This window comes from Sebastes fasciatus, chromosome 4 (assembly GCF_043250625.1).
Source record: "Sebastes fasciatus isolate fSebFas1 chromosome 4, fSebFas1.pri, whole genome shotgun sequence".
Taxonomy (NCBI): Eukaryota; Metazoa; Chordata; class Actinopteri; order Perciformes; family Sebastidae; genus Sebastes; species Sebastes fasciatus.
Window position 1 is genome coordinate 9486461 of NC_133798.1, and position 26239 is coordinate 9512699.

At 41.0% G+C, this 26239-nt stretch overlaps 3 protein-coding genes across 7 annotated transcripts; 1 reads left to right on the forward strand and 2 right to left on the reverse strand.

The window, feature by feature from the left end:
• The first annotated feature begins 1500 nt into the window (after nt 1-1500).
• On the forward strand, nt 1501-10056 carry ada2a (adenosine deaminase 2a). 3 transcript variants are annotated; one of them, XM_074631877.1, is made up of 10 exons: nt 1501-1815; nt 2830-3156; nt 3720-3939; nt 4799-5012; nt 5108-5235; nt 5361-5451; nt 6409-6517; nt 7590-7747; nt 7885-8087; nt 8201-10056. In XM_074631877.1, exons 2-10 carry the CDS (start codon nt 2853-2855, stop codon nt 8289-8291), a joined length of 1518 nt encoding a protein of 505 aa, XP_074487978.1. In that variant the 5' UTR covers nt 1501-1815; nt 2830-2852; the 3' UTR covers nt 8292-10056. The 3 variants fall into 3 exon arrangements, with proteins under 3 accessions (XP_074487978.1, XP_074487979.1, XP_074487977.1); XM_074631878.1 differs by having other exon boundaries at nt 1501-1761; XM_074631876.1 differs by lacking the exon at nt 1501-1815 and having other exon boundaries at nt 2799-3156.
• Nucleotides 10057-10063: 7 nt separating this feature from the next.
• On the reverse strand, nt 10064-13390 carry ribc2 (RIB43A domain with coiled-coils 2). Of its 3 annotated transcripts, XM_074631881.1 has the most exons (7): nt 13174-13389; nt 13002-13083; nt 11433-11753; nt 11225-11343; nt 10591-10776; nt 10320-10486; nt 10064-10234 (listed from the first exon to the last, which is right to left on the reverse strand). In XM_074631881.1, exons 1-7 carry the CDS (start codon nt 13288-13290, stop codon nt 10165-10167), a joined length of 1062 nt encoding a protein of 353 aa, XP_074487982.1. In that variant the 5' UTR covers nt 13291-13389; the 3' UTR covers nt 10064-10164. The 3 variants fall into 3 exon arrangements, with proteins under 3 accessions (XP_074487982.1, XP_074487981.1, XP_074487980.1); XM_074631880.1 differs by having other exon boundaries at nt 10064-10486; nt 13189-13390; XM_074631879.1 differs by having other exon boundaries at nt 10064-10486.
• A 1297-nt stretch (nt 13391-14687) lies between these two features.
• LOC141765697 (putative polypeptide N-acetylgalactosaminyltransferase 8) lies at nt 14688-26004 on the reverse strand. Its single transcript, XM_074631882.1, has 11 exons — nt 25717-26004; nt 23530-23881; nt 23186-23352; nt 19661-19847; nt 18591-18788; nt 18277-18391; nt 17118-17303; nt 16806-16943; nt 16530-16622; nt 16223-16393; nt 14688-15987 (listed from the first exon to the last, which is right to left on the reverse strand). The coding sequence occupies exons 1-11, from the start codon at nt 25883-25885 to the stop codon at nt 15868-15870; spliced, it is 1896 nt and encodes a 631-aa protein (XP_074487983.1). The 5' UTR covers nt 25886-26004; the 3' UTR covers nt 14688-15867.
• Between the last annotated feature and the right edge of the window lie 235 nt (nt 26005-26239).

A 26239-nucleotide genomic window follows, 5' to 3' on the forward strand; every position in this document is an offset into this window, starting at 1 on the left:
TTATTCAGGTTAAACAACTGGTTAATAAAAATGGCCTGTTTAAAATTTAAAATCACGAGTTTTAATGTCCTCCAGTATTCACAGTTAGGAACTGAATCATATCATTTGTCAAGGTAGCGCCATTGCAGACTTTAGTAGGAATAACACAGTTATCAATACTAATTATATATATTTTTCAAAGTATCAGTAAGACATTTAAATGTCAATGATCTAAGTATCTGTATTTCTAATGTATACTTATTTATAAAACAATACAAAGCCCTCCATCATGTAATGTGCTAAGACACTGTACTACATTTCCCAGAAGTTCAAATATGTTAACATGGCTGCATTGATGAACTTATATTACAGTTTTACACACAATTTGTAAAGTAATCTCGCGCGTTTACACAAGACAGACTGTAGATAGTGCTCTGTGCATGCGTACAGTAGCACCACCGCGCCAGAGACGGTGAAAGAACACGACAGAGATTAACATCCTCAACAGATCTTAACATGCTGCCGGGTCACAAACTTTCTCATTTTACAGCTAAACAGTACACTACAAGATGTTTATGAAAACATTTGAGGCGAGGAATAGGCATTACAGTAACAGAATATTGATTCATATTTGATCAGCGCTGCCTAGTTTGACCGTTTGGTCGGAATTTGCGAGTGATTGACAGCTGCTCAGAGACGACAAGGCTCCAGATCAGCTCTGATTGGTTGTTTTCCTCCGGTCTGTGAAATCTTGCAGATGTCGTTAGGAGCACCGGAGGACACAGAGGCACATGATTTTTTCAGATTACCTGTCTCATGCGCTACTGTCGGATTATTTTTCCCCCCTATGATCTACACATAAAAGGAAGGATATCTGTATGTGTATGTATAGATATGTGTGCATGTGTACAGTATATGTGTTTAAGAGTAGATATATGTTATATATGACCATCTAGCCTCATTCAATGTCAAACACACACCCATTATCCACATCACACACACACACACACACACACACACACACACACACACACACACACACACATTCTTCAACGTGCTTTTATCCCCTTGTGTTGTTTTTGTTATGTTTTGTTTTGTTTTTGTACTTTATTTGTCTTTCTCTGTATAATATATTTGATCTTTTTTATATATGTCCATGCACATGTCTTCACTTGTTTTGTAATCACTTTATAACACAATAAAAAAAATATATATATTATTTTATAATCATATTTGTTCCATTTCTACCCACTGCTGCTTTAATTATCAGTAGTTTGATACATATAGTATGCCATGCAACAAAAAGTATTATATATTTTTCATTTTCTTTTTTTTAAATTACTGCCAAAGCCCAGTATTTTTTACAGTTTTTTTTTTTTTTATATATAATAAACGCATAATTGTGATGCAAAGTGTCTGCCTAAAAAACAAAAACAACTCATAAACCAGTGTGTCCCAACAGTGCATCAGGGCATTACTTATACATCCACACCAGGGGTGAATGTCAGCCAATCACAGAGGGGGGCGGGACTTAGAGGAAGAGGGTAGTCTGACTGACTGACAGGCGGAACACAGGAGGAAACAAAACAACCCCCCAAACTAGCTTTAGCAGTGTTTATCTGCTTGCTTGTTTATTTTTGTGACACTGCTGTAATAAAGTAAGATATTTCACCAAAGCATACACGTATAATCAGCTGACACCGTCGAGGAAGTGTCGCAGTGGTCCTCTGAGGAGACTGGACTGGACTGTTGACAGAACCGTCTATAAGCTACCAGCTAACGGTACCAACTCTCAATTACATCTATAAGACTGTGTACGGCTAGGATTAAAGTCAGGTAATGTACCGGTAACCGGGTTTCTTTGACTTATGTCTGTTCAGCCTATTAAAAACAAATCAAAGTTGCTCCTTATAACACAGTAACCATAACCTGCACCAGTAAACCTAGCTTGCTATTGTTAGTTCATTTTAGTGATGGGAATTCCGGCTCTTTTTAGTGAGCCAGATCATTTGACTCAGCTCACCAAGAAGAGCCGGCTCTTTCGGCTCCCAAACGGCTCTTCGTTTTACCACTTCTGCCTTTTATAGTTCAGCCAAATTTAGTGCTGTTTTGACCTATGATTAGTATGTGTGCACATATATATAACTTAAATTATTCAATATAATTATACTAAACCTTATAATTTCCAGAATATCATAATTTTACATGCTGCTTCGTTTCCGACTGTCACTCATCTTTTCTGCTGTTCGCGCACCGCACTCCTCTCTCTTTTTCTCTCCTCTCCCTACTGCTCTGTACCTGTAGACCGTCAGCGCACCGCGCACCCCCGCCCCTCCCTGCTTGATGGTATGATTCTTGTCTGTCATCACCTGATTGGTCGCGCAGACGTCATTAACACAACATTCAGTCACAGTCAGTGCATGGAGTGACGTGGCGCGGAGAAGATCGTATTATCATTCTGCCTTGAATTAATAAAAAAAAAAAGAATAAAGAAAACGGCTCTCGGACGGGAGCCGGCTCTTATCGTTCACTTAAAAGAGCCGGCTCAAAGACCCGACTCGTTCACAACCAACACATCACTAGTTAATTTCCCCCTTATTGTGTAACTTTACAGGAGTCATACACTTGAGGATGTTACTTTACATCATTGCTTCTCTTTTGACTCGGTAACGTTAGTATTAGTGTGTAAACGGGGGTGGAAACAAACACCTAGTCATCTTTTTCGCTATTCCAGCTGATGTTAGGTGTTGAAGGTTTACTTACTAGAACAACTGTTTTCGGTTCTCGAAACAAGCATCCCTGACTTCTCTGTGAGGTTGGCTTTAACCCTGTTTATGTTTTATCTCACAGCTTCACACACTCTCTCAGGGACCATGGCAGGCTTTCTACAGCGCCCCCACGCGGCTGTGGCCTGTCTCCTCTTGTGCTACTTGACCGGTGGCCTGTCCATGCCGGACCCCAGGCAGAGAGAGGCCCTCATACAGCTGGAGGCCTCCATGCAGACAGGTGGGCAGGTGGTGTTGACTGATGCTGAGCAGCGGCTGGACGCTCTTCTGTTTCAAATGAAGCAGAAGGAGGTAGTGAGAGCAGACTTTCCTCCCGCCATGCACTTCTTCAAGGCCAGGGACCTCATCAGGACCAGTCCCATCTTCAACCTGCTCCAGAAGATGCCTAAAGGTGTGTTCAGTCTCACCCCTCCAAATGTGTTCATAGCATGTTTATACACATCTCGCACTTTTGTCATTGCTTGTGATCTGCGTGTTATAATGGGTAGCTTTTTTGAATTTCCTCTGTCCCATGCGCGCTTACGTGTGGCTACGCTGTTCAGACTCCAACACAAACTACACGGAAGCACCAAAACCTCAAAGTTCTATCTAGTGAAGCCCGTCTGTTAAACAGTGGTGGCCACCTCTACACAGAACAAAACACAGAGCAAACAGCGATATCCGCAGAGAATAACTAATAATAATTAATGTTGAATATGAAGAATGAATACTATTGTGGGATTATTCCTTATTTCATGGGGTATTTGGGGATTTATACTTTATTATTACATATTTATATAAAAAGAAACAAAAAACAAAGCATTCAAATACTGATTTGGAGGTTGATTACCATGGCAACGCTGGAAAATCACAAATGTTGGCTTTCTCCACAGGGAATATTTAGCCTACAAGTTTTTAATAAATCCAATGTCCAAGTTCTGTATTTCTTTATAATTTTGTAATTCACTGTTTCAGGGGGAGCTCTCCATGTCCATGACTTTGCCATGGTAGACGTGGAGTGGCTGGTGATGAACGTAACCTATCGGCCCCACTGCTACATGTGCTTCACTGACAAACGATCCATCAGATTCATCTTCTCGTCCCAATGGCCCAAAGCTCTGCCACTATGCTCCCCTTGGACCCTGCTGGAAAACCTCAGGGCCAAGATGGTCAATACCACGGATTTCGACAACAGGTGAGTTTCTTTTTCTTGATGAGCTTGGAGAGGATACATTTTTAATTCAAAGAATACCTCAGAATAATAATCAAGCCACAGAAAAGCGTATATTTTAACTATATGTAATCCCATCCTGATGATTGGGCTCTTCTCTGAGTCTACATATTGGTTTGTCATGTTCATGTCCAACAGCACAGACTAATTTATTGTACTGTGAAATGTACCAGTTTGCACTTTTCCACTGTGCGCCAGTGACCTCAAATGCACCTCTAAGTTATCATTGTGTCAACACAAAAGTAAATAGTTTCAGTAATATTACTGAAGCCTACCTATCATTAATGACTTTTTGTTGTATATTGTTAACAACAACAACAACAACAACAACAACAACAGTCAGTTACCTCAAACCCACATGGAAAAGAGGAAGTATCTAACAGGAAATAAGTCCTTAAACACATGAATCCAAACAGACTTTATTGTTATATTAATCTGTTTAGATCATCTTTGTTAGTCAGGAAGTTTAACATGAGACAGTTTGTATTTAAAGGTCCAATAAAATGATTTAATTACTCTTTTAATTAAATGTATTTCCTTTTTGGAACAAGATGCATGGACAGGATATGAAAAGAGAGGTCTCTAAATATTAAATGTAAACAGATGGGTTATTAATACTGAAGAGAAACATTTTTTGATTACTTTATTGGTTGTACGTTTTGGTTAAAGTGCAGCGTGAGATCAGCACTGCAGATGCGCTGTTTTCCAAGTAAGCGGTGGTTTCCCGAAAGTTCCATGTCTTCTACATAGAAATGTTTAGCGTCATCAACAGCATTGGTAAATGACAGATCATCGGATCACAACCATCTCTTCATATTTACAGCATCATGGGCAACATGACGCTCTTCACTTATCAGGATCCAGAAACAGTGTACCCCAGTCAGGATGTGGTCTGGGATAAGTTTGAACAGGCCTTCCTTGCAGTGTGGGGCCTGGTCACATACGCTCCTGTGTTCAGAGACTATTACTACCAAGGTCTCACCCAGTTCTACATGGACAACGTCATGTACCTGGAACTGCGAGCTTTACTCCCAGAGGTACACTAATGTCATGCCTCGTGTGTTCAGTGCATTCACTTGTCTGTCAATTTATCATTGTTATTAAGTGGCGTTTTTTTTTTGTTGGTATTCAGATATACGAGTTGGACGGCAGCACTCATGACACAGCCTGGACTCTGAAGACCTACCAGGAGGTCACCAGACAGTTCACGGCAGACCACCCAGACTTCTTTGGAGCAAGGGTCATCTTCACAATCAATAGGTGTCAACTCCCCTTAGAACAGATTTGACTTATTAGTGTGAATGGCGAACTGCTCATTGGCTCACTAGCAGACATAAGAGGATGTTGATGTATTCACTGATCACACACTGTACTGTATGCTTCAGGGGAGTAAATGCATCTGTGATGGCCAGAGCTGTGGAGGAGGCTATGAAGCTACAGAGAGACTTCCCAGATATCATGGCTGGTTTTGACCTGGTAAGAAGTTTGTCTGTTTGTACTGACTGATTTTTAGTTTCACTTATAATGCGGATGGTGAAAATGTAAGCGGCAGTATATTTACAACCTTTCAGCATATTGTAATTCAAGTGTTCTGAGAGAAAACTAGACTTCTGCACCTCCTGGTGGGCGGTGATTGGTATTTCCTCAAGCCACAAACTTTATCATTTTACAGCTAAACAGTACACTAGAAGATGTTTCTGAAAACATTTGAGGTGAGAAATAGGCATTATATTTGGTCGGAGTTCGTGAGTGATTGACAGCCGGCTCATAGACAGCAGCACTTCTTTTTTTTTTATCATATTTGCTCCATTTCTACCCATTGCAATAAAAATGGGTTCTAAGTCTCCCCTTTACAGACATGCCCTCTTTATGATAATCACATGCAGTTTCAAGCATAAACCATGCAGTTTTGGGCATGCAGTATAAATGTGTTATTTTCACCTATTCAAAAAATGGTGTATTTGAAAATGTCTGCATACTGGGGTCCATAAACAGTTTTGGAATTGCATAAATCGGGTATCACTGTAAAGCTGAGACTCTTGTGGATCCAATGAGCCTAATTGTATTCATGTGTGATGATGTTAGTCCCCATAGTAGCCATTTCATATAGTGAGACCATTTTTTGAAACTTGACCTCACTGTATAAAATGATCTGTGTTGACCTCTAGGATAATCACAGTCTCATGAATCTTTCCTAGTTATATTGACAACAAGGGGGGCTTCTGAGCAGTTCTGAGCTGACCTGACCTGCTATCTCCCCTAAAGACCCCCTGTACCCCCCTAAAAAATACAAAAACTGGTCTATTGTGGGTCTCAGATGGTTAAATCTAACGCTTTTGAAACAGTGAAAGCAAACTTAAACATGTCTACTATAAAAGCACGACTTCTCTATTTGTTGAAAAAAGGTGTTTCACTTCTTCTCTACGTGCACAGGTGGGCCGTGAGGACAGAGGCAGACCCTTGTGGTACTTCAGAGATGCCTTGTCGCTGCCAGCAGAGAGAGGGGTGACGCTTCCTTTCTTTTTCCACGCTGGAGAGACCAGTGAGCTCACAACCTTTCAGTTTGTACAGCTACAGTATTACACATCGTATACTGCAGCATGTGGCTTCATCCGTACATGAGGTTTAGGGATAATCAACCTTATCCATATAAATGTGAAACAGTAGTAGCAGCTGTCTGCATGCCTTGCATGTAAAATACAATAAGATTCAAAGTGAAACAATAACATATTAATGTGTAACTAATGTGTAAGTTTAAGCACAAACAGGGTACTATAGAGTGCTCCAGGGATGACGTATTATTGTAGGCCAACCAGGAAGTTAGCATCGCCCTGGGTTACCTCAACAAAAAGCCAATGGGATTTTTCCATTGGGTTTTGGATTATTGCATAAAATAAGCTTTGTGGCAAACAAACGTTTATGATACTTGCGCATTTTGTTCAGCAATATAATATTCACAAATGAGCACCACTTTTATGATTTTTGAAGTAAAAGTCAGAAGTAAAAAGCTAACGTTAAGCTATAAACGAACTACACTACGGTCGCATGAACGCGAGTAAACACGAGGCTGTAAAGGCGGATGAGTTGGCGTGATGGCGTTAAGTAGTCTCATTTAGCCCCTTATTGGTAACCGCCTTTTTTAAGAAAGATAAAGGCTTCAAAATTCACAAGTGGGATATTTACTGACATATTTTATATCATAGAACAAGACATTAAAATCTCTTCAGCTTGTTTTAACCACAGACCTTATTTCAGGCATCTAACTAAAAATCCATTCAAAAAACCAACTGACTTCCAGACGAGGGAACCCGGAAGTGCTAAAATGCTAACTCATTTCCAGGTTTTAGGACTCATTCTTGTAGCACTCTGTAGATATGTTGTTGTTTTTTTCCGGTAAACTGACATGAAGGGGAAATATTAAACATATGCCATAAAAGCTAAATGTTTGTTTATAGACGAAAAGAGTTCTTAGCAAAGGACAATCAAAAAATCTAATCCTTACCAAGAGTGAAATTCAGGTAGAGGAAATATAAATCATTTAAGAACCATCACACTTTGTGTTATAAAAACATCCCAAAATAGCATGCATTTTGATTTCTCTCTGCTGCATGTAGATCTCGAGGGCACAGAAGTAGACCAGAACTTGCTGGATGCTCTTTTGTTGAACACTTCCCGTATTGGCCATGGATTTGCTCTGCTTCGCCACCCAGTGGCCAAAGATCTATCCAGAAAGAGAGGGGTGGCTCTGGAAGTGTGTCCCATCTCCAACCAGGTGCACTATCATCTTGTAAACCATACTGTACAATAATGATACTTACTTTTTGTGTAATACATAAAATCTTATTAAACAAGGATGTAATTAAATTGATTGTGCATCTTTTAAACATCTCCTTTCCTGTCCTGATTCAGGTGTTGAAGCTAGTAAATGATATGCGAAACCACCCGGCAGCTGCACTGATGTCAGAGAACCACCCAGTGGTCATCAGTTCTGATGACCCTGCCATGTTCGGTTCCTCTGGACTCTCTTATGACTTCTATGAAGCTTTTGTGGGCTTCGGTGGGATTAGATCCCATTTAGGCTCCCTCAAAGAGCTGGCCATAAACTCTATCAGGTGAGGTTCAGCTGAGATGACGAGAGATGCGATTTACAAATTACATGAATCGTGCGCGAGTGTTCACATGCCTCAGTGGACCGCTCACTGACATCTCCCTGTCTGTCTTTCAGGTACAGTTCTTTGACTCCAAAGCAACAGGAGAAAGCCCTGGCCCTGTGGCAGAGAAGATGGGATAAGTTTGTCTCTGAAAATGCCTTTTAGAAAGAAACTATGATTTTTTTTTTTTAAAACATCGTCTGTAGGGCAGTCTTCAAATGCCCTCATGCTTCCTTTGAGAAAGAAACGACCTTGTAGCACAGGTAAATCATAAATGGTAATGGGAAATGTGGAAAACAGTGTTGCACAGGTGAGCAGGTTTGTGGTAGCAACAAATTTGGGACAACAAAACTAGTTCAGTGTTAGATATGGTCCTTTTCGACAAAAGACAAAGTGACATGTTACAGTAGGAAAAGCACTGTGATAGATAAGGAAATGAATGATGACTGAATATGATAGAACAGAGCCATTCTTAATGCTATTAGTAACACCTGTGCTTTCCTACTATGACAGGTCACATCTGTGAAAAAGGCCTACTGTTCCCTGTTGCCACAAAGTGGAGTTGGCTTTATACAGTAAATAAACTGGCCAGTGTGAAACTGGTCCATAACATTTAGGGGGATTACTTGAACTGCACATATAAAATAGCTTCGATCAAAGGCATCTTGTTATGTCTAGTTTTATTAGGGATTATCAATATATTTGCACTTTAAAGAGGACCTATTATGCTTTTGTGCCTTTCCTTTAGTGTATAGTATTTCTGTGCATGTAAAATGTCTGCAAAGTTACAAAGCCCAAAGTCCATGCCAAAGTCCCCCACAGAAACACTGCTCCTGAAACGCCTTGCTTGAAGTCCCGCCTTTTCTTCCATAACGTGGTGATGTCACCAAGTAAACATTTGCATAATACCTGCCTAGCAGCTAGTTTGGCACGCCCTCAAACAAAGCTACTGTAGTTAGAGCGGAGCTGGAGCAGAGTCCGAAGAGTTTATTTCGGTTGACCAATCACAACAGAGAAGGCCAGCTGACCAATCAGAGCAGACTAGGCTATTCAGGAGGGGGCGGGGCAGGAGATCAAACAGAGCGTTTTAGAGAGAGGGTGAAAAGAGGTGCTGCAGCACAGCTGGTATGAGAAAAGTAAAGCCTTTTTTTGAACATTTAAGTATGTTCACATGTTCTAGTAGAAACCCAAAATACAAGTATGCACCTGAAAGTAAGCATAATAGGTCCTCTTTATGATTCAGGTTTGCCTATGTTTGAAACGGTGCCAGACCACATTGTTAACCGGTTGAGGTGCAAAGTGTCATTTAATTCTTTGTGGTTTTCTTGTGGTTTGCTTGTGCTTTGTAAAAGTGTAATAGATAGCTTGTTAAAATGGGTGTTAAATCCTGTGAGCTTTGAAACACTGTTCATGAAAGAGAGTATATTTTTACAAGTTTTTCACTTGAATGTATTTTTTTTCTAAGCTGTTGTGGATATATAAAGGGGCATAACTGGCATTTTGTTCATGTAGGTACATTTTATGTAATCTATTAAAAAATGTCTGTCCTAAGGCACGGTGCAGTGTTTAGCACCGTCGCCTCACAGCAAGAGGGTTCGCAGGTTCAAACCCGGCTTGGGGCTCTTCTGTGTGGAGTTTGCATGCTCTCCCCGTGTTAGCGTGGGTTTTCTCCGGGTTCTCCGGTTTCCTCCGACAGTCCAAAGACATGCAGGTCAGGTTAATTGTTGACTTTAAATTACCTGTAGGCGCTACCCTGAATAGGATAAACGGTTATGGATGATGAATGAGTGAATGAAAGGATGAATGTCTGTCCTTGGCTATTTTTTTGCAGCAGTAGCCAAGATCCATTTAGACAACTGTCCGCATCATCCAGATATATTTAAATGTTGTGACCTGCTGAAAATAAATTGATAATAATAATTGAAAACAACTGTTGATTTAAGGTATGCTTCAGTTTATTCAGTGTTTTTCTCATGTGGCACCATAATGAATACTTAGCCACTGTAATGAGCCAGACATCGGCGAAGCGTGCCGTCCATCATCTGCTGCAGGTGTTGAATTTGGAGAAGAAGCTGTCGTCAATGGATCCTCTTTCAATGTCCGGTTTCCTTAAAATGACACCAGTTTAGAAACAAAGACATTTTGTGCTTGAATATACTGTGTGTGTACAACGGAGTGAACAATGCTACTGACTGTTGTTTGTGTGTTTCGGCCAGCTTGACGTTGGTGCTGTCCAGGTGTCGTCTCAGCTGCTTGTTCAGTCTTGCCTGCTGCCTCTCTATTAACAGAGCTGTGCGAGCCGAGTCCAAACGGAAGCGATCATATTGCTCCTCTTCTTGCTTTTCCTGTAGTTCTACCCTCTGCAGATGCACATATAACACAGACACATGATCATTGAACAGCTGTTTACAGTAAATGATCAAAAAAGAGCATGTGTTTCACGTATCGTTTGTTCCTGTTTTACCTTTTTCTCCTCTATCTGATATTTCTGGAACTGGATGATCTCCTGCAGGCTCTCCGGAGGGGCTCTCCTATCGCTGCTGGGGCAAATACCAGGCCCTCCCACCATGCCCAGGGTGGGTTCGGCATCTGCTCCTGCCAGCTTGCCCTCGTCATTGCGGTCCCTTTCCTGGCGACGCTTCTCTGCAATCTTTCTCCGTCCAGACACGGCAAAATGGTAAGGGTTTTAGAAAGTGTGGTTACTGCACCTCCAATTCCATTTCAATGTCTAAAATGAATCAAAATATCTCTTAACTTTTTAATTGAATATATCAATGAGATAGAAGCTGCACAGTTTTAACTTAAAAACTTAATACAAGACCACACCACAAGACATATAAACACAAAAAACATGCATTACTTTTCATCTAATACCGTTACAACCTAAGACTATCTAACAGTTTTCTTAAGCCGGAACTCCTTTGTATGCTCTAATATGCCAATTAAGATACATGCAGTTTAAGTGTCAAGGTGTGTTTCCAAGCTTTATCACTCCTTTGTTGCTTAAACGTAATGTTAGGCTATTAAAAGTTATACGCCCATGTTTTCAAAGTAGGTTCAATCACCTTTATCTGATGGCGATTACCAGAGTGACTTACCTTGGCCAGATTGTACTCTTTAGTGGCAATAGTTGCCTCTTTTCTCCTCTCCATCTCAGTGCTCTGAAGCTGCAGCACTTTGTTGTCCATGTCTACTCTGCTTTGGTCATAGCGCTGCTCTGAAGAACAGTAGAGAAGATGAAGTGAGGTTATGTTTAGTGCATGTGAACTGAGTATCTGTATCCTGTATGGGATCAGACAAACCTACCCTCCAGCTTTTCTTGATGTCTTTCTGCTGCTCGCTCACTTTGCTGCTGGATGAGCCACTCTCTGAGCTGCTCCCTCTGTCTCTGTCGCCTGCTCTCACTGTCGGGGTCCTCGCCCACCAGGCCAGGGGGCATCATCTGTGCATCACCCGGGTCTGTGTTTCTAAAGCGGTCTGGGTCATTCAGGTCATACTCCCGCTGGCACCAAGGCTGCTGGTACTGATGCCGGTAGTCAACGATGGTCTTTTCCATCGCACGCTTCTCCTTTTCTTCTCTCCTTTGGAGGAGGCAAGCTAACTTGCTATTATGGAGCATATAAGCATCTGTATGGAGTAAAAACACCCACAATGCATTTAATTAGAGATTATGACTGTTGATTGATTGACTGTCCAAAACAAGGTTGGAAAAGGTTCACAATTATATATATTTTTTAGGAAAAGCCATACTTTTATTTGCCACCTTTCTAAAAGCTCTGTGGATGTATTTTTTTTAAAAATTATTTGTCTACATAAAATTTGTTATCAATAACACCTTTAATTTCCAACTGCCAACTATCATAATAGACAACATAGTGGCAATAATGTGTGTACGGATGTTTATGATAAGATAAGATATTCATTTATTAGTCCCGCAGTGGGGGAATTTGCAGTGTACAGCAGCAAAGGGGATAGTGCAAAAAACAAGATGCATCAGCTAACACAGTAAAAAAAAGAGCTAAACAAATTGTAACAAAATATGAACCATTTAAACAGAAGGAAGTATCAAAATAGGAGCAGTATATACAGTATTTACAATAAACAGACTATTAACAAAATTGCACAAGTGGAAAATGATATTGCACAGTGAGAAAGAAAGAAATTCCACCTGAAAATATCAGGTTAGTGTCAGTTTTTGGTGTGTAAGTGGTCTACTGGGAGCAGTGCTGGTTGTGGTCTACTGGGAGCAGTGCTGGTTGTGGTCTACTGGGAGCAGTGCTGGTTGTGGTCTACTGGGAGCAGTGCTGGTTGTGGTCTACTGGGAGCAGTGCTGGTTGTGGTCTACTGGGAGCAGAGCTGGTTGTGGTCTACTGGGAGCAGTGCTGGTTGTGGTCTACTGGGAGCAGTGCTGGTTGTGGTCTACTGGGAGCAGTGCTGGTTGTGGTCTACTGGGAGCAGTGCTGGTTGTGGTCTACTGGGAGCAGAGCTGGTTGTGGTCTACTGGGAGCAGTGCTGGTTGTGGAGTCTGACAGCTGCAGGAAAGAAGGACCTGCGATAGCACTCCTTCACACACTTTGGGTGGAGCAGCCTGTCGCTGAAGGAGCTCTCCAGTGCTGAGTTGGTGTCCTGCATGGGGTGGGAGTCATTCTCCATCATGGATGACAGCTTAGCCATCATCCTCCTCTCTCCCACCACGTCCACTGGGTCCAGGGGGCATCCCAGGACAGAGCTGGCCTTCCTGATTACTCAGTTTTTTTATCAGTGAGTGATACTGTATTATAAAGGCTATTGTTTGTAATACATTGTCCTCCCAGAACAAACATTGACACAATCCTTGAGGTCAGGCAGCATTAGTAAGACATTTATCTAACTCACCGTGAGCCTCTTGTTCCTCTCTTGCTGCCTCTTCTAGTTTCTCTTTTTCTCTCACCTGCATGTTGAGGGCTTCCTTTACAACCTGTAAACAAACAGACCCGGTCATCGTGACAGCAGTTTAGAAGCCTGTTTAGAGCAAAGTGAGGCTACGTTAGCTGTTAGCTTAGCTTACCCCAATGGTCCGCACTTTGTCATTAAAAACCCTCTCTTGTCTCTCAGTCTCTCTGTCGCGACGTCTCTGCAGACTTGCCCTAGCGACGCGGTCTGAGAGTAGATCCACGTTAAACATTATGACTTTAAATAGTATGTTTAGTATGTTAAAGTTGTAGCGGACTCCTGTAAGACACGACAAACTCAGCTACAGTCAACACACTGGTTGCTAGGAAACCAGAGTTCGTGAAGGTTCGTAGGATGTCGGCTTTTTCCGGTGAAGGTTCGTAGGATGTTGGCTTTTTCCGGTGAAGGTTCGTAGGATGTCGGCTTTTTCCGGTGAAGGTTCGTAGGATGTCGGCTTTTTCCGGTGAAGGTTCGTAGGATGTCGGCTTTTTCCGGTGAAGGTTCGTAGGATGTCGGCTTTTTCCGGTGAAGCAAGTCTTTCATGAAAACACCTGCAACCACACATGGTGGCTAAAGAAGCTTATTGAAGCGCTTTACAAAAACAAACAAACTATAAATAAACATAATATATGATGCATAATATAAACATTGGCATGCGAATCCATAGTAGCCTACACTCACATAACATGGTTATGTGGGCCCCACATGGGTTATGCTGGGGGTACCTGGGTACCAAGTGGGTATGGGCCCAAAAAGGGCATCTTATCTGGGGCCCACTTGGATCAACTAAGTAGGTCCCATGTGGGTTCTAGGTGGGTCACTAATGGGAAATTAGTGCATGGGCTCAGAATGGGCAACACAAAATGGGGCCCACTTGGGTCAACTAAATTTGTCCCACATGGGGAGCTACCTGTGTGGGTCCTAGTTGGGTCACTACTGGGAAATTAGTGCATGGGGCCAACATGGAAACTGTGGACAAACCCACTTACAACTCACATTTCAGCCAATGTAGTTCCCACAAAGAACTTAAACCTGGGACTAAGATGGGTCTTGGGTATGTTGCCCAGTTGGGGCCCACATAACAACCAGTGTACTCCTGCATGGAATCCATGTGGGCAATTGACATTGGTCCATTATGGAACCCGCTGACAATCCCATATAGGGCCCATTTTTCAGCCCATTTACTACCCACATGGGCCCCACATACAGATGTTAGCTGGGAAGTGAGGCATATTTTGGCTCCACCTTAAACCTGAGCAGAGGTCTAATCAGATCAAATAATTATGTATATACTAGCCATTAGATGAATACATAAGATAAACATTTTGGATTATTTATAAGATTTTTGGTAAGCATCCCTTAGATTTGGTTAATAAAGATTTGTACAACCTTATGAAAAAGACATGTCCCCTGTAAATTACACCCTTGCACGCGGGACTTTATAAGATCGTGCAGTATCTCACTCAATTTCACAGGACAGCTCACTGATTTAAAAGGTCAGTTTATTATAACCTGCTGATCTTCCTCATATGCACATCTGAGCTGTATCAGCATGTTGAGCATCCGTGCAGCTTTTAGAGATGATAGACTCGAGCTTCATTTAAAAAAAAGAATTCAAACATCAACCGGTTTAATAAATCATCTTTATTTCCAAATGAGAATAAAAGGCAATGATCAATATTTGAGAATATTTCAAACATCCGGCCTTTGTCTCAGCACAACAACAACTTTGTTGGCCTCCACTGAGGTGTGCTGTAAATAAAAAGACTACCACCCTCCATGGTCTGTAAATCCATGAACTAAGTCCCAAATATGGCTATCCCCGTTCTTGACACCAGGTGTCAAGGCTCTCGAGAGATTAAGGCTGTGGGTAATAATATAATTCATCAAGCCTTTAGAAAACACCAAGATCCTTTATACACTCAAAATAATTAAGAAATATACAGTATACACTCAAGTTCAAAATTCAGTACAGCCAAAACTTTATTTAAACAGCTCAACACGTCAAAGCGTAAATGCCCATCTTTTGATTTGACCCAGGGGTTAATCCACATATTTGCATTAGCCTTTATGCTTGGATAGAATGTATTTGGTGTCCTTGAGTGGAAAGATTGAAGGGAGGAAAAAGGATTAACTTGCATTTCTAAGTTGCGTAAAGGTGGGTATGCCTTTAATAAGCAGCCTGAGGTAAGATGCCTTGTGTCAATGTGGTCCCTTTTCCACACCATACCTGTAATAAATACCTACTGGGAAACCGCTTGCATATCACCAACCATGAGTCATGCTCATTATTACAGCATCAACTCCACTAAACTTCCCTTTGTTTAAAAAACAGGAGTGAGTTTGTATCCACGGTAACAGTCCGACAAGTCAAGCCCTTTTATACATTTTATCTGATCAGCACAGTAGGAACAACAGAGTTAGATCTTAAAACATGAAAGGAATAGAACTAAACAATATATTTTTCTCTTGTACATTGAAAACCATGGCATTTTTGACAGTCTCCTATTCCAATAGGCAATGTTTACACTTCAGTTTAGTACAGTCAATCAAAAAAAAAGCAGATTAATGAATAGTAGAAATAATAATTACTTGCAGACCTAACGTTCATTCATAAGATGTTGAGTGAATTTCCAAAATTCAGACTTTAGAGAGAAGTCACATAAGATTTACAAAATCCCTCAAATAGTGTACCTTTAAATTATTACAGGAGTCATAGCGGTTGTCAAATTTCATTGACTTTCTTTTACATTTTACACATTCAGGCAATAATACCCACTGACCTATGAGCAGAAAAGTGCACTTCTTTTTAAAAGGCCTTGATGATGTTTTGGATTTCCCATCTTTGGCCGGAGCATTCCTGTATTAGAAGTTGGCCTTTTATAATCTCCAGACATCTTTTTGTCTGTTTGTTCTTCACTTCTTTGCCCTAGAAAAGACGATAAGTGTCAAGATTGCGAATGCACAGTATCATCATAAAACATTCAGACAACCACAGTCAATATTTTGAGCTATGGGTCACCTTAAACTCATCCACCCTCTAATTTGAAAAGGGTGAGACGGTGACTTTTACTAACCATTTTCCTGACAAAAATTCCCTTTTGCCACACCTCTTCCCTGACTTTCATATACTTTTCTATATATGTTAGTTTAACTTGTAGTACCTGAGTGAAGTCCCAGTAAATCCCCATTCCTTTCTGCATAGCCTCTTTGCAGTTGTGAAGGCCAGGCTCCGTTTCTTTTTTGCCGATGTCAGTTATACACCGGTTGTCATTGTACTTGTGGGACTTGAGGCCACCGATATAGAGCTCACCATTTGAGCGATAATAGGTGATCTAAAAATATATATTAAAGAAACGTTAAGCAGCAAGCAGATCGGACAGTTAAATAAGCCAACAGCGGCAAACAGACTGTATATTTCTTGCAACTCAGAGACTATAATCATTAATCATTTTTAGCTGCTTTACTTACTTGAGGTCCATAGTAGTAGCATGGGAAGGCAATGGGTGTGTGACCTGGCACTGGGCCTTGGTCTAAGCACATTTCAGCATCAAGATTCTTCATCTAGAGGTGGGGGAGTTCATCATTTTGTGAGTGACAATGTATTGAACACTATGGCATGTAGGAGTGAAGCAATAAAACACAATTTAATGTGGCAATGCATGTGGCTGTGCTGTGGCACACAACCTGCACACCCCTGTACTGCCTCTATCACACGTACAAAGCATTACATTAAACTAAACTTACTCCTCCATAACCAAGAATGTTGTCCCAGGGATCCAACTTGGGATACACGTTTTCCAGGTACCATTTGAAAGGTTTGCACTTCAACCTTTCCCTGAGTTTTTTCCTCTCGGAGACATCCCCGATGTCAATTCCGTGATTCTGCAGAGAATATGGCGTGATTTGTTTGTCGTATTGTAACTGAAGAAATTCAAATGCACTCACAACCAATTATCTATGTACCCTTGGATGTTCATCATCCTATGTGTAGAAGCATGCAGTATGCCATAAAAAGGGCATCATCATTTTTGTTCTTCTTGATTACATATGAAGTACCTCAAATGGCAAGTTCCAAGCCAAGTTGATGTTGTGTTTGTATTCATCCATCCAAACTTCTGCTACTCTCAGGGCGTTTCTCTTCATGGCTGGGGCCAGGTCAGGCAGGTAGGGCTTGTGGGCCCTCTCGATGTGGGCGATCTTGGAGCATGGAACTACTTCAACACTGCCTCCACATGTCCACACCTATGAGCAAAAAAAGCACACCTTTAACTTTATACTACTCAGTAAAACTGAATCATTATCAGTCACCAATGATAATTGTGAAAGTGCAAAGCATGAATAAAAACAAAAGTTAAAGAGGGCCTATTGACTTAATTTTGATGTGCATGTTTACATGCTGTAAAGTAAAAAAACAAAAAACAAAAATGCTTTGCTTTTCTCACACCGGTTGTCTTAAACACCCTCTGTCTGAAACACTCTGTATCGTCACCAAGTTACGGAAGAAAAGGCAGGACTTCAAGCAAGGCATTACAGGCAGTAAAGCCTGTATAAAACTCTCAAGGAAAGGGGAAAAGCACTAAAGCATAATAGGTCCTCTTTAAGAATAAATAAAAGCTACTTAGAAGTTTATAAACTGTGGGCAACGCCGCCGCTTGATATATACACATTTAACACATAATGTTTGTAGGGCCCCAGCTCATTCTACCAAATTTGCCAGACGACCAGCGGAGACTCCAGGAAGTTACTGCCTCTAGCCAAGAAACAGTCCGGCACATAACAAACAAACAAACTAGATATAACGTGTTAAATAAATCAGACTTAGAGGTGCTGGTTGGTAGATTTTGTGACCTTTGGACGGAGCAATGCAAGCCGTTTCCTCCTGTTGCCAGTCATTATATTAAGCAAATTGAATGCTAGCTGTAGCGTCATATTTACCATACAGACACAAAAGTGGTATCAATCTTCTCATCTAACTGCCATCAAGAAAGTGAATAAAACATGAGTTAAGATTTTACGACTCCGGAAAGGTATTACGGCAGGGTATCATTTTATCCTCCGTCTCAACGATTGTGAGGTAAACAGCTCTGTTTATTTTACAAAGTGAGAGGGGTAATTGTGCTGATGCCAGAATCTGTACTCTATATTGCTGCAAGTTGGCCTGGGACTGCGTCATCAGGTGTAAGATTTGATGTTAGAGAGGTGATGCTTTACTTACGCGGATTCCCAGCTCAACGTTTTCTCCACCGTACACTTTCATTCCTTCATCGAGGAGTCCAATTTCTCCTAGAAACTTCCTCTCGGCCACTAGGATCCCCATGACCGATGGACTTCTGAAGTGAAAGAAGAGAACTGTTACTGCTATATAATTGAAACCATATTCTACAGAGTACAACAGTATTACCATAAAGGTAAAGTTTTTAGATAATCAAGAATGCCTTATCCAAGATATGATTAATAAGATCATGGCATTATATTTGTTTGACACATGTGTAAATCGGAACAAAACTGACTGTTTTCTCTTTAACTTACTTTCCAGGCAATGAGCCGTCTTTGAGTTCGTAATAATCTGGCGTAAAACCCTCATACATGCACCATAAAGCCCAGTCGAAGGCATGTGCTGCTGGAGAGTATGGAATTACTTTGAGGTCATCAAAGTTGACTCTGTCAAATACAGGGGACGTCACCACCGTTCGGTCAGCTTTGATCTGTGTCAGCAGGGGTTCAATCCTACATGACGGGAAGGGAGGAGAGGTGATTCACACATCACTGCAACAATCTGAACTTTACTCAACAACCAGTTAGACTGCTTGTTCAATATACCTCTGTCTCATTCCATTTATGAATGGGAGCTGGCATGCGTTGTCAAGTACCAGTCACTCCTTTAGCAAATCTCAATGGCCACCTTGTCAGAGGTCAAGGGACCAATTTATCCCTTGTGCACTTAGTTCCTTTTTACACAACCCAACTGCGCATTGGTGCAGTATTTGAAAGGTGGAGGGAGACTGAAAAATGTTCAATACGGATGTGTAGATTTAGCTGTTAATAAATTTTTTTTATAAATTGCACAACAAATGAATCTGAAGGTTTCAAGTCTGAGCAGCACTTCCCCTTCCCTCATTGCCAGCCACCACTGCAATGCCCTTGTGCAAGCCCTGATTACCTCAAGGGAGCTGCTCAGTAGTCGGTATATCAGACAGTGGCTGTACTGGGATCAGAATGTGGTTGCACTGAGCTGTTGCAAATGTATGAAACTGCGTAAACAGGGCGTTCCTGAAGACGTTATTCATAATTAAACTATTGTGGTTAAACAAAAGCTAAGACGTGAGCCAACTTTGGCATCAGAGTCAGTACCTTGTGGTGGAATAGACATTTCCCAGTATTGACATTTAATAACTGTGCAGAAAATATACTAAACATTGTTTAGCACAGCTGCAATTAATATATAATGTTAAAGACTACTACTGCAAATTTCCCCATGTGGGACTAATATCTTATAAAGGAATATCTTATCTCTTATCTTACAAATATTACACATATACCAGTGAAAATGTTCTACATTAACCATGGTATAAAAGGATTTAATTTTGCCACGTTCTTACCACATCTCATGGACTTCGATGTGTGCGTCCAGGATGGCCACCACGTCAGCAGTACAAGCCCTCCACCCAGCAGCCCTGGCGTATGAAAGGCCTCGCTGCTCATTGTGCCTCACTCTCGTAATACGGAGACTTGGGTTCTGCTGCTCGAGCGACTTCACATATGCGTCGAGGTCCCCCTTCAGGTCCTCTGAATTGAGAGGAGAATGTGTGAATGTGTTTTGAGATTAGGGGAGAAGAGGCATGACAGATATTGGTTTTACCATAGCAAGTTTCGACGAGATTGATTAGAGAATGACACGTTTCCACACTGACTACCCAGAATGCAAAGCAGACTTGAGAAGATTTTGAGAGGGAGCCACAGTCCCGACCATAGACATGCCTCACATGATCCCAAACATAAGTATGCAATTTAAATAATTGTTCTAACGTCAAGTAAGTTTATGTTGTGACTGATTGCATTATACTGAAAGGTGTATCTAAAGTTAGGATGGACAAAGAAAAGAGAAACATCATTTAGTATATTGCAATCCAGTGCCACACTACCACTATTTACAGCCTTGAAATGCGGGCCATTGTGTTACATCGTACAGGTCAACATTTTGGGAAATGTGTTTATTTGCTTTCTTGCCGAGAGTTAGATAAGAAAATCGATACCACCATCATATCTATCTGGTAAATATAAGGTTACCGCCAGCACCTGATTAGCTTAGCTTAGCATAAAAACAAGGGGAAACTAGCTAGCTCGAAAGGTCACAAAGTCCACCTGTAGCAGAAACTGTAAAGCTCAGTAATGAACACATTAAATCTTGTTTGTCTTTTTTACACTTCGGTTATTATAGGCATTTAACAATTTGTGGTTTTACCGGGGCTAATGTGCTGGAGCTTTAACATCCTGATTTTATGTTGTTACTGTATCCAACACATGAACAGCAAATTCTTTTTAAACTTCGTTTTTTGTACAGATTAAACAAACAAGGTATAACATGTTAAAGCTGCAGTGGGTAGAAATGCAGCAAATATGATTAGGCAAATGGAGCCTGCCCTCCAGCTGCCATCTATGAGCCGGCTGTCAAACACTCGCGAAGTCCGATCAAACTAGGCAGCGCTGATCAAATATGAATCAATATTCTGTCACTGTAATGCCTAGTTCTCTCCTCAAATGTTTTCAGAAACATCTTGTAGTGTACTGTTTAGCTATAAAATGTGAAAGTTTGTGACCCGGCAGCCATGTTGAGATCAATTGAGGAAATACCAAGCACCGCCCACCAGCCGAAGCACAGCCAATAAAAACGTTCTCTCTGAAATGACCTCTGATTGACCTCACGGGCTAGATTTTTTTAAAGCCTGAAAACAGAGCCATGATGAGGTGCAGAAATCTCTCAGAACACCTGAATTACAATATGCTGAAAGGTTATTATGGAATTTTTGCCCAATGATGCCAAAAATATACTGCCATACTTTTACATATAAATGAACATCCTGTACATCCATCCCTTGCCAAAACAAGTTCACACAATGCTGATTAAGCCTATCGCTGATAAGCTCTCTGTATGTCGCAGTATAGCAGAGTTGTGGTGTCTGGCGTCTATGGCGACTTCTCCTGCGTAGGCGCATGTATGCCTCGCCGCATCTAGGACAGGAGCGCTCTCTTTAAAGGTCACATATTATGCTCATTTCCAGGTTCATAGATGTATTTTAATGTTGCACTAGAACATGTTTACATGCTGCAATGTTCAAAAAACCCTTTATTCTTCTCATACTGCAGCCTGAGTCTGCCTGCCTCAGAGACTAATTCAGCCTCTGTCTGAAAACCACTGATTCACAGCCTGTCTCCTCCCACTTTGATTGACAGAAAACGCTGACCAATCAGAGCAAACTTCCTCAACAACAACAGCGTCACCCTCCCCCTCCCTCCCGGAGCAGCTCTGGAGAGAGGAGTGGAGAGAGAGGCAGCTAGAATAGAGCTTATAAACCACTTTAAAGTTTATAAACCAGAAACTTCACCCAGCGCACGTTACCGGAGGAATCTGATCAGAAATCGGCGACACATGATGAACATCTGCGGTCCAGATTCCAGGTTTTCCTGACGGTTTCTCTCAGGTAAATAATACTATTTATAGCTCTGTTAGTTAACTCAGTGTTTACCTCATGCATCAACTCTGTAAACCGTAAACATACACTCTGTTTTACGTCTGTCTTTACAGATCCATCTGTGAGAAATGACCGACAGAATCATCCCAGAGGAGAGCAGACAGCTGAGAGCAGATGGCTCTGTTTACATGGAGATACAAAGCTAACCCGTTAGCATGTAGCTAAATGCTAACGGGTTAGCTACATGCTACCGCTATGACACGGTGTGTAAACACAGCGACCATCAGGGTGGAAAATAGAAGATGTGAAACAGTAGTCAGTTCATTATTTCTGCTAAAAGATAAATGTATGGAAGATCAGAGTAATGGTATATTATTTACAGTAGTAGCTGTCTCTGTGTTACCATGACTACAGACCACCGGAGCTTAGCTTACCATAGTTTACCAGAGCTGAAGACTTTCTCCTGTACCATGTTAACATAACTAACTAACAGGTGAGATGATTACAAATGCTGTGAATAATTAATATTGTCATCTGTCTACTCAAATAAAGTTTGACTGTGAAACAGAAATGTGTTGTGTTGCTTACAAGTCACTATTTACTACCTGTATTCTGCTACATGCATGACATCAAATATATATAATATATAAATATCATCTGTTTAAACAGTGTAATTACATAAAGCCTTTGTGAAAGAACATGTTATATTTAGATGATGGGAGTACATGAAGCCTGTTCTGCTGGTTCTTGCAGACTTTGCTCAAGTTAGGTTGAGGAGGAGAGACAGTGACGCGCTGTGGGGCGGGGTCAGCTACTGAAGGTTCTCTCTGGTTCGACCAGGAAACCCTTATATGGCTTGCATTTCTCTAATGACGTCAGAAGACTAGGAAAAAAGCGAATTTTTTTTCTGCACCCATTTCCGGACAAACGGAGGAGGAGAAAAAGAGAGAGGATGGTCTTTTATGATACTATGGTGGCCTGTAGACACACTGGGGACAGATATTGATGTTTAAAAGACATGGAAAAGTGCATTTTGCATAATAGGTGACCTTTAAGTCTTCCTCTGCAATTTTTTTTTACTTTAATCCTTTCTCTGAACGCCGGAGCTTCCATGGAGCATCCACATCCAGATAGTTGTTGCTCCGTCGCTATGGTCTCTCCCATATGGTACTTACTCTCAATGCCAGAGTGGGGAGACAAAAGTTCCAGTCCAGTCTTTTCGCTAGATAAGCTAACCAGCTGCTGACTTCAGTTTCATATTTTACCATACAGAGATGACAGTGGTGTCATTCTTCTTTTACAACTCTTAGCAAGAAAGCAAATAAGTGTATTTCCCCAATATATCATTCATTGTGCACTGGCATCTGCACAATGAAACATCATTTATAACATCCTAAAACATGTTTGCCTAGTGATGCGTTGCTGCCAACCAACCATGGGAACTATTGTCATCCACCATGATTATCTCCTTCAGCAGGTTTTTAGGGGTGCGGTCGATGATGCTGCGCAGAGCTCTTTTGAGGATGGAGAGAGCCTCATTTAGGTAGATCAACACCACTCCCACGTTTGGCAGGTCCTTTGGGTAAATCTTTTTAAGACACCTATTCAGAAACAGAAATCTTTTCATCAGTAAGCTGTGTAAATACTGTCAAAATCTGACAAACTGTATGAACAGAAAGGTGAAGAATAATCAGCAAACAGTGAAGTGGGTGCAACATTTGTGTATGAAGTAAAGTGACAGGTTTGGAATCGCAGAACGTAACAATGGCACAGTGTACCTTTTATCCCTGGTATCTGGAAGAACTCGATCTAGAGGAAGGCGATCGCTGAGAAAAACGTTGTATCCGTACTTCTCAAACAAACCCTGTGCCTCTCTTTGGTCATCCTCAGACAGATTCTCCCCCCACTCCTTGAACAGGTAAGAGTTGGGAAACACTTTATTGGACTTTTTCTCTTTGGGGACCTCCTTTTGGTCCTGGATCTTTGCTGCAGGTTTCTCCTTCTCTGGCTCTGGCTGCTTTTTGACTGGTGGCTGTTCCACCTCTGGAGCTTTTCTCTGTCTGCCCCTTTCCTCTTCGAGCATTTTCTGCAGATTGTCCTGCTTCTTTTCAAAAGATTTGACGACATTGTCTGGAAAAAAAGGATGACAGGGAGAGAGTCAAATGAGCTAGAGGCATGATCACTTTTTGCAGAAAATAGTAGACTAGATGTTTTCTAAATACAGATGAAGCATTTCCCTTAAGATGAATGTTCTGATGAAATAACATTTTATTGATACCCAGAGGGAAGCTAGGTAAGCACACGAGAGAGACTAGGTAATGATATAAAAAAAAGGTTAGAAACAATAAAAAACACAATAAACAATATAAAATAGGTTCAAGTCTGACCTCATCTATCATTAAACCTGCAGTAATTCAAGTGTTCTGAGAGATAACTAGACTTCTGCTCCTCCTCATGGCTCTGTCATCAGGCTTTAAAAAAATCTAGCCCGTGACGGGAGACTTTGGCCAATCACAGGCCATTTTAGAGAGAGAGAGCGTCCCTGTTGGCTGTGCTCCAGCTGGTGGGCGGTGCTTGGTATTTCTTCAACTGATCTCAACAAGGCTGCCGGGTCACAAACTTTCTCATTTTACAGCTAAACAGTACACTACAAGATGTTTATGAAAACATTTGAGGCGTGAAATAGGCATTACAGTAACGCAATAGTGATTCATATTTGATCAGTTGACAGTTTGATTGGAGTTTGTGAGTGATTAACATCTGAGGCGGCGAGGCTCCAGCTCTGGTCTGACTGGTTTTTTTCTTCCGTTCTGTGAATTCTTGCAGATGCTGTTCGGAGCACCAGAGAACACAGAGGAACATGATTTTTTTCAGATTACCTGTCTCATGCACTACTGTCAGGATATAGCGACTATAACTTTTGATTTTAATCATATTTGCTCCATTTCTACCGACTGAAACTTTAATATCAGCAGCAAACTTTAAGAAAAGTTCCATTAGAAGCCATTCATCTAATATTCAAAACCACATTATGGAGCATGTTTTGCTCTCCAAACAAATACATTTGTGACATACATAGCCTACTACCATTCTTCTCATGGGTCATCGTTTTGTCTGCAAACAGGCATACAATACCTTAGAGGAATTAAAGGTGATGGGGACATAATGGGATAGTATAACTACTATACATAAAATGGTCATAGCTATTTTGCAGAAACCTGTTTATTTGTGCTAGTGAGCCATAACTATTCCATAAGCATCTTACAAATGTAAAAGATATAAGGCAACTCAAATAAATCTCAAATCAAATTCCGCTCAATATCTCATCAGCCGGTCTCAGGGAAAGAATGCATTTTTTTTTGGAACCTCAATTAAATATTTTTCAATAGAATTTGTTGTGACAGCAAGGAAAGGCACTAGGCTTTATAGCATTTTTTTAACCCTCTGTAAAAAACGTTGAACATAAATTAACATTAATTCATAATGAGGAACAGAAAAAAGGTAAATGTGCATGTGAAATTATATCAAAGTATTAAATTGTGAAATAAATACCCTAGCCAGTGATAAGATGTGCTGTCCCAATAAATGTTCAAAAAGAAGGTTTGGGATCAGTTTACACAAAAGGGTAGGACAATGCTCACATTCAAAGGGGAATATGATATCAGCAAAACCTTTCCTTCTCAAAATGGATAGATAACATCTTCAGTAAATGTATTCTGTGTTGAGCTAATATTTTAACACAAGGAATCACCCGTAATTCATCTTTTTGTGCTGTGAACTGACATTTAATCCACTTCAATGTCAATGGAGTTAAATCAAACTGAACCTAGAACTTTCTTTCCATCTCCCCATCTTCATTTGTAGTGAAACATTTTTAATTGAACCCCCATGTGAAAGAAATAAATCAGAGTAACTTTTATAAATAGGAGAGAAAGATTAATGAATCATCATTTGCCTTAACTCACAGAGATTGCTGATGCTTGACTCCAGGTCAGAAAACCTCCTGACTGAACGCTTGTCCTCTTTGTCAGCCGCAGCTTGATCATATCCACTCATCACAAACATGACCCCGCAGAGGACGAGACCAAAGCCTCCCAGTACCACGACTGACCGCTTAAACCAGGCGGTTCTCATGCTGATAACACACTGACTGATGCTCCAGCAAAGAGAACAATGATGCCGTCAGATCAGAAGCGCGCACAGCAGTGACTTCACTGGACTGACGAGTCTACACACGCAGCTGATCCTTATTATGGGCTTGTCAATCTGTTATCTGTAGGCAGGAAACTCAACTCAACCACAGCTGAATGGATGATGTACTGATCCAAGTTCTTCTAGGATATACTTTAAAGGTCCCATATTATACAAAAGTGAGATTTTCATGTTTTTTTTTTTTATTATAAAGCAGGCTTATGTCCTTTATAAATACTGTAAAAGTATAGAAACGCTCAATCCACAGGGAAATACACACAGCCCGTATTCAGAAAC

What these genes read in the sequence shown, in the direction of transcription:
- LOC141765697 (XM_074631882.1), bottom strand. Translation starts at nt 25,885, where the DNA reads ATGAGAACCGCCTGGTTTAAGCGGTCAGTCGTGGTACTGGGAGGCTTT. An exon ending in ACGTTGAGCTGGGAATCCGC is followed by an intron (nt 17,304 to 18,276) that starts GTAAGTAAAGCA and finishes TTTTGCTCATAG; the next exon opens with GTGTGGACATGTGGAGGCAG. An exon ending in GCTACTACTATGGACCTCAA is followed by an intron (nt 16,394 to 16,529) that starts GTAAGTAAAGCA and finishes ATATATTTTTAG; the next exon opens with ATCACCTATTATCGCTCAAA.
- ribc2 (XM_074631879.1), bottom strand. Translation starts at nt 13,290, where the DNA reads ATGTTTAACGTGGATCTACTCTCAGACCGCGTCGCTAGGGCAAGTCTG. An exon ending in ACAAAGTGCGGACCATTGGG is followed by an intron (nt 13,084 to 13,173) that starts GTAAGCTAAGCT and finishes GTTTGTTTACAG; the next exon opens with GTTGTAAAGGAAGCCCTCAA. An exon ending in ATCAGATAGAGGAGAAAAAG is followed by an intron (nt 10,487 to 10,590) that starts GTAAAACAGGAA and finishes GTGCATCTGCAG; the next exon opens with AGGGTAGAACTACAGGAAAA.
- ada2a (XM_074631876.1), top strand. Translation starts at nt 2,814, where the DNA reads ATGTTTTATCTCACAGCTTCACACACTCTCTCAGGGACCATGGCAGGC. An exon ending in GCTCCAGAAGATGCCTAAAG is followed by an intron (nt 3,157 to 3,719) that starts GTGTGTTCAGTC and finishes TCACTGTTTCAG; the next exon opens with GGGGAGCTCTCCATGTCCAT. An exon ending in TCATGGCTGGTTTTGACCTG is followed by an intron (nt 5,452 to 6,408) that starts GTAAGAAGTTTG and finishes CTACGTGCACAG; the next exon opens with GTGGGCCGTGAGGACAGAGG.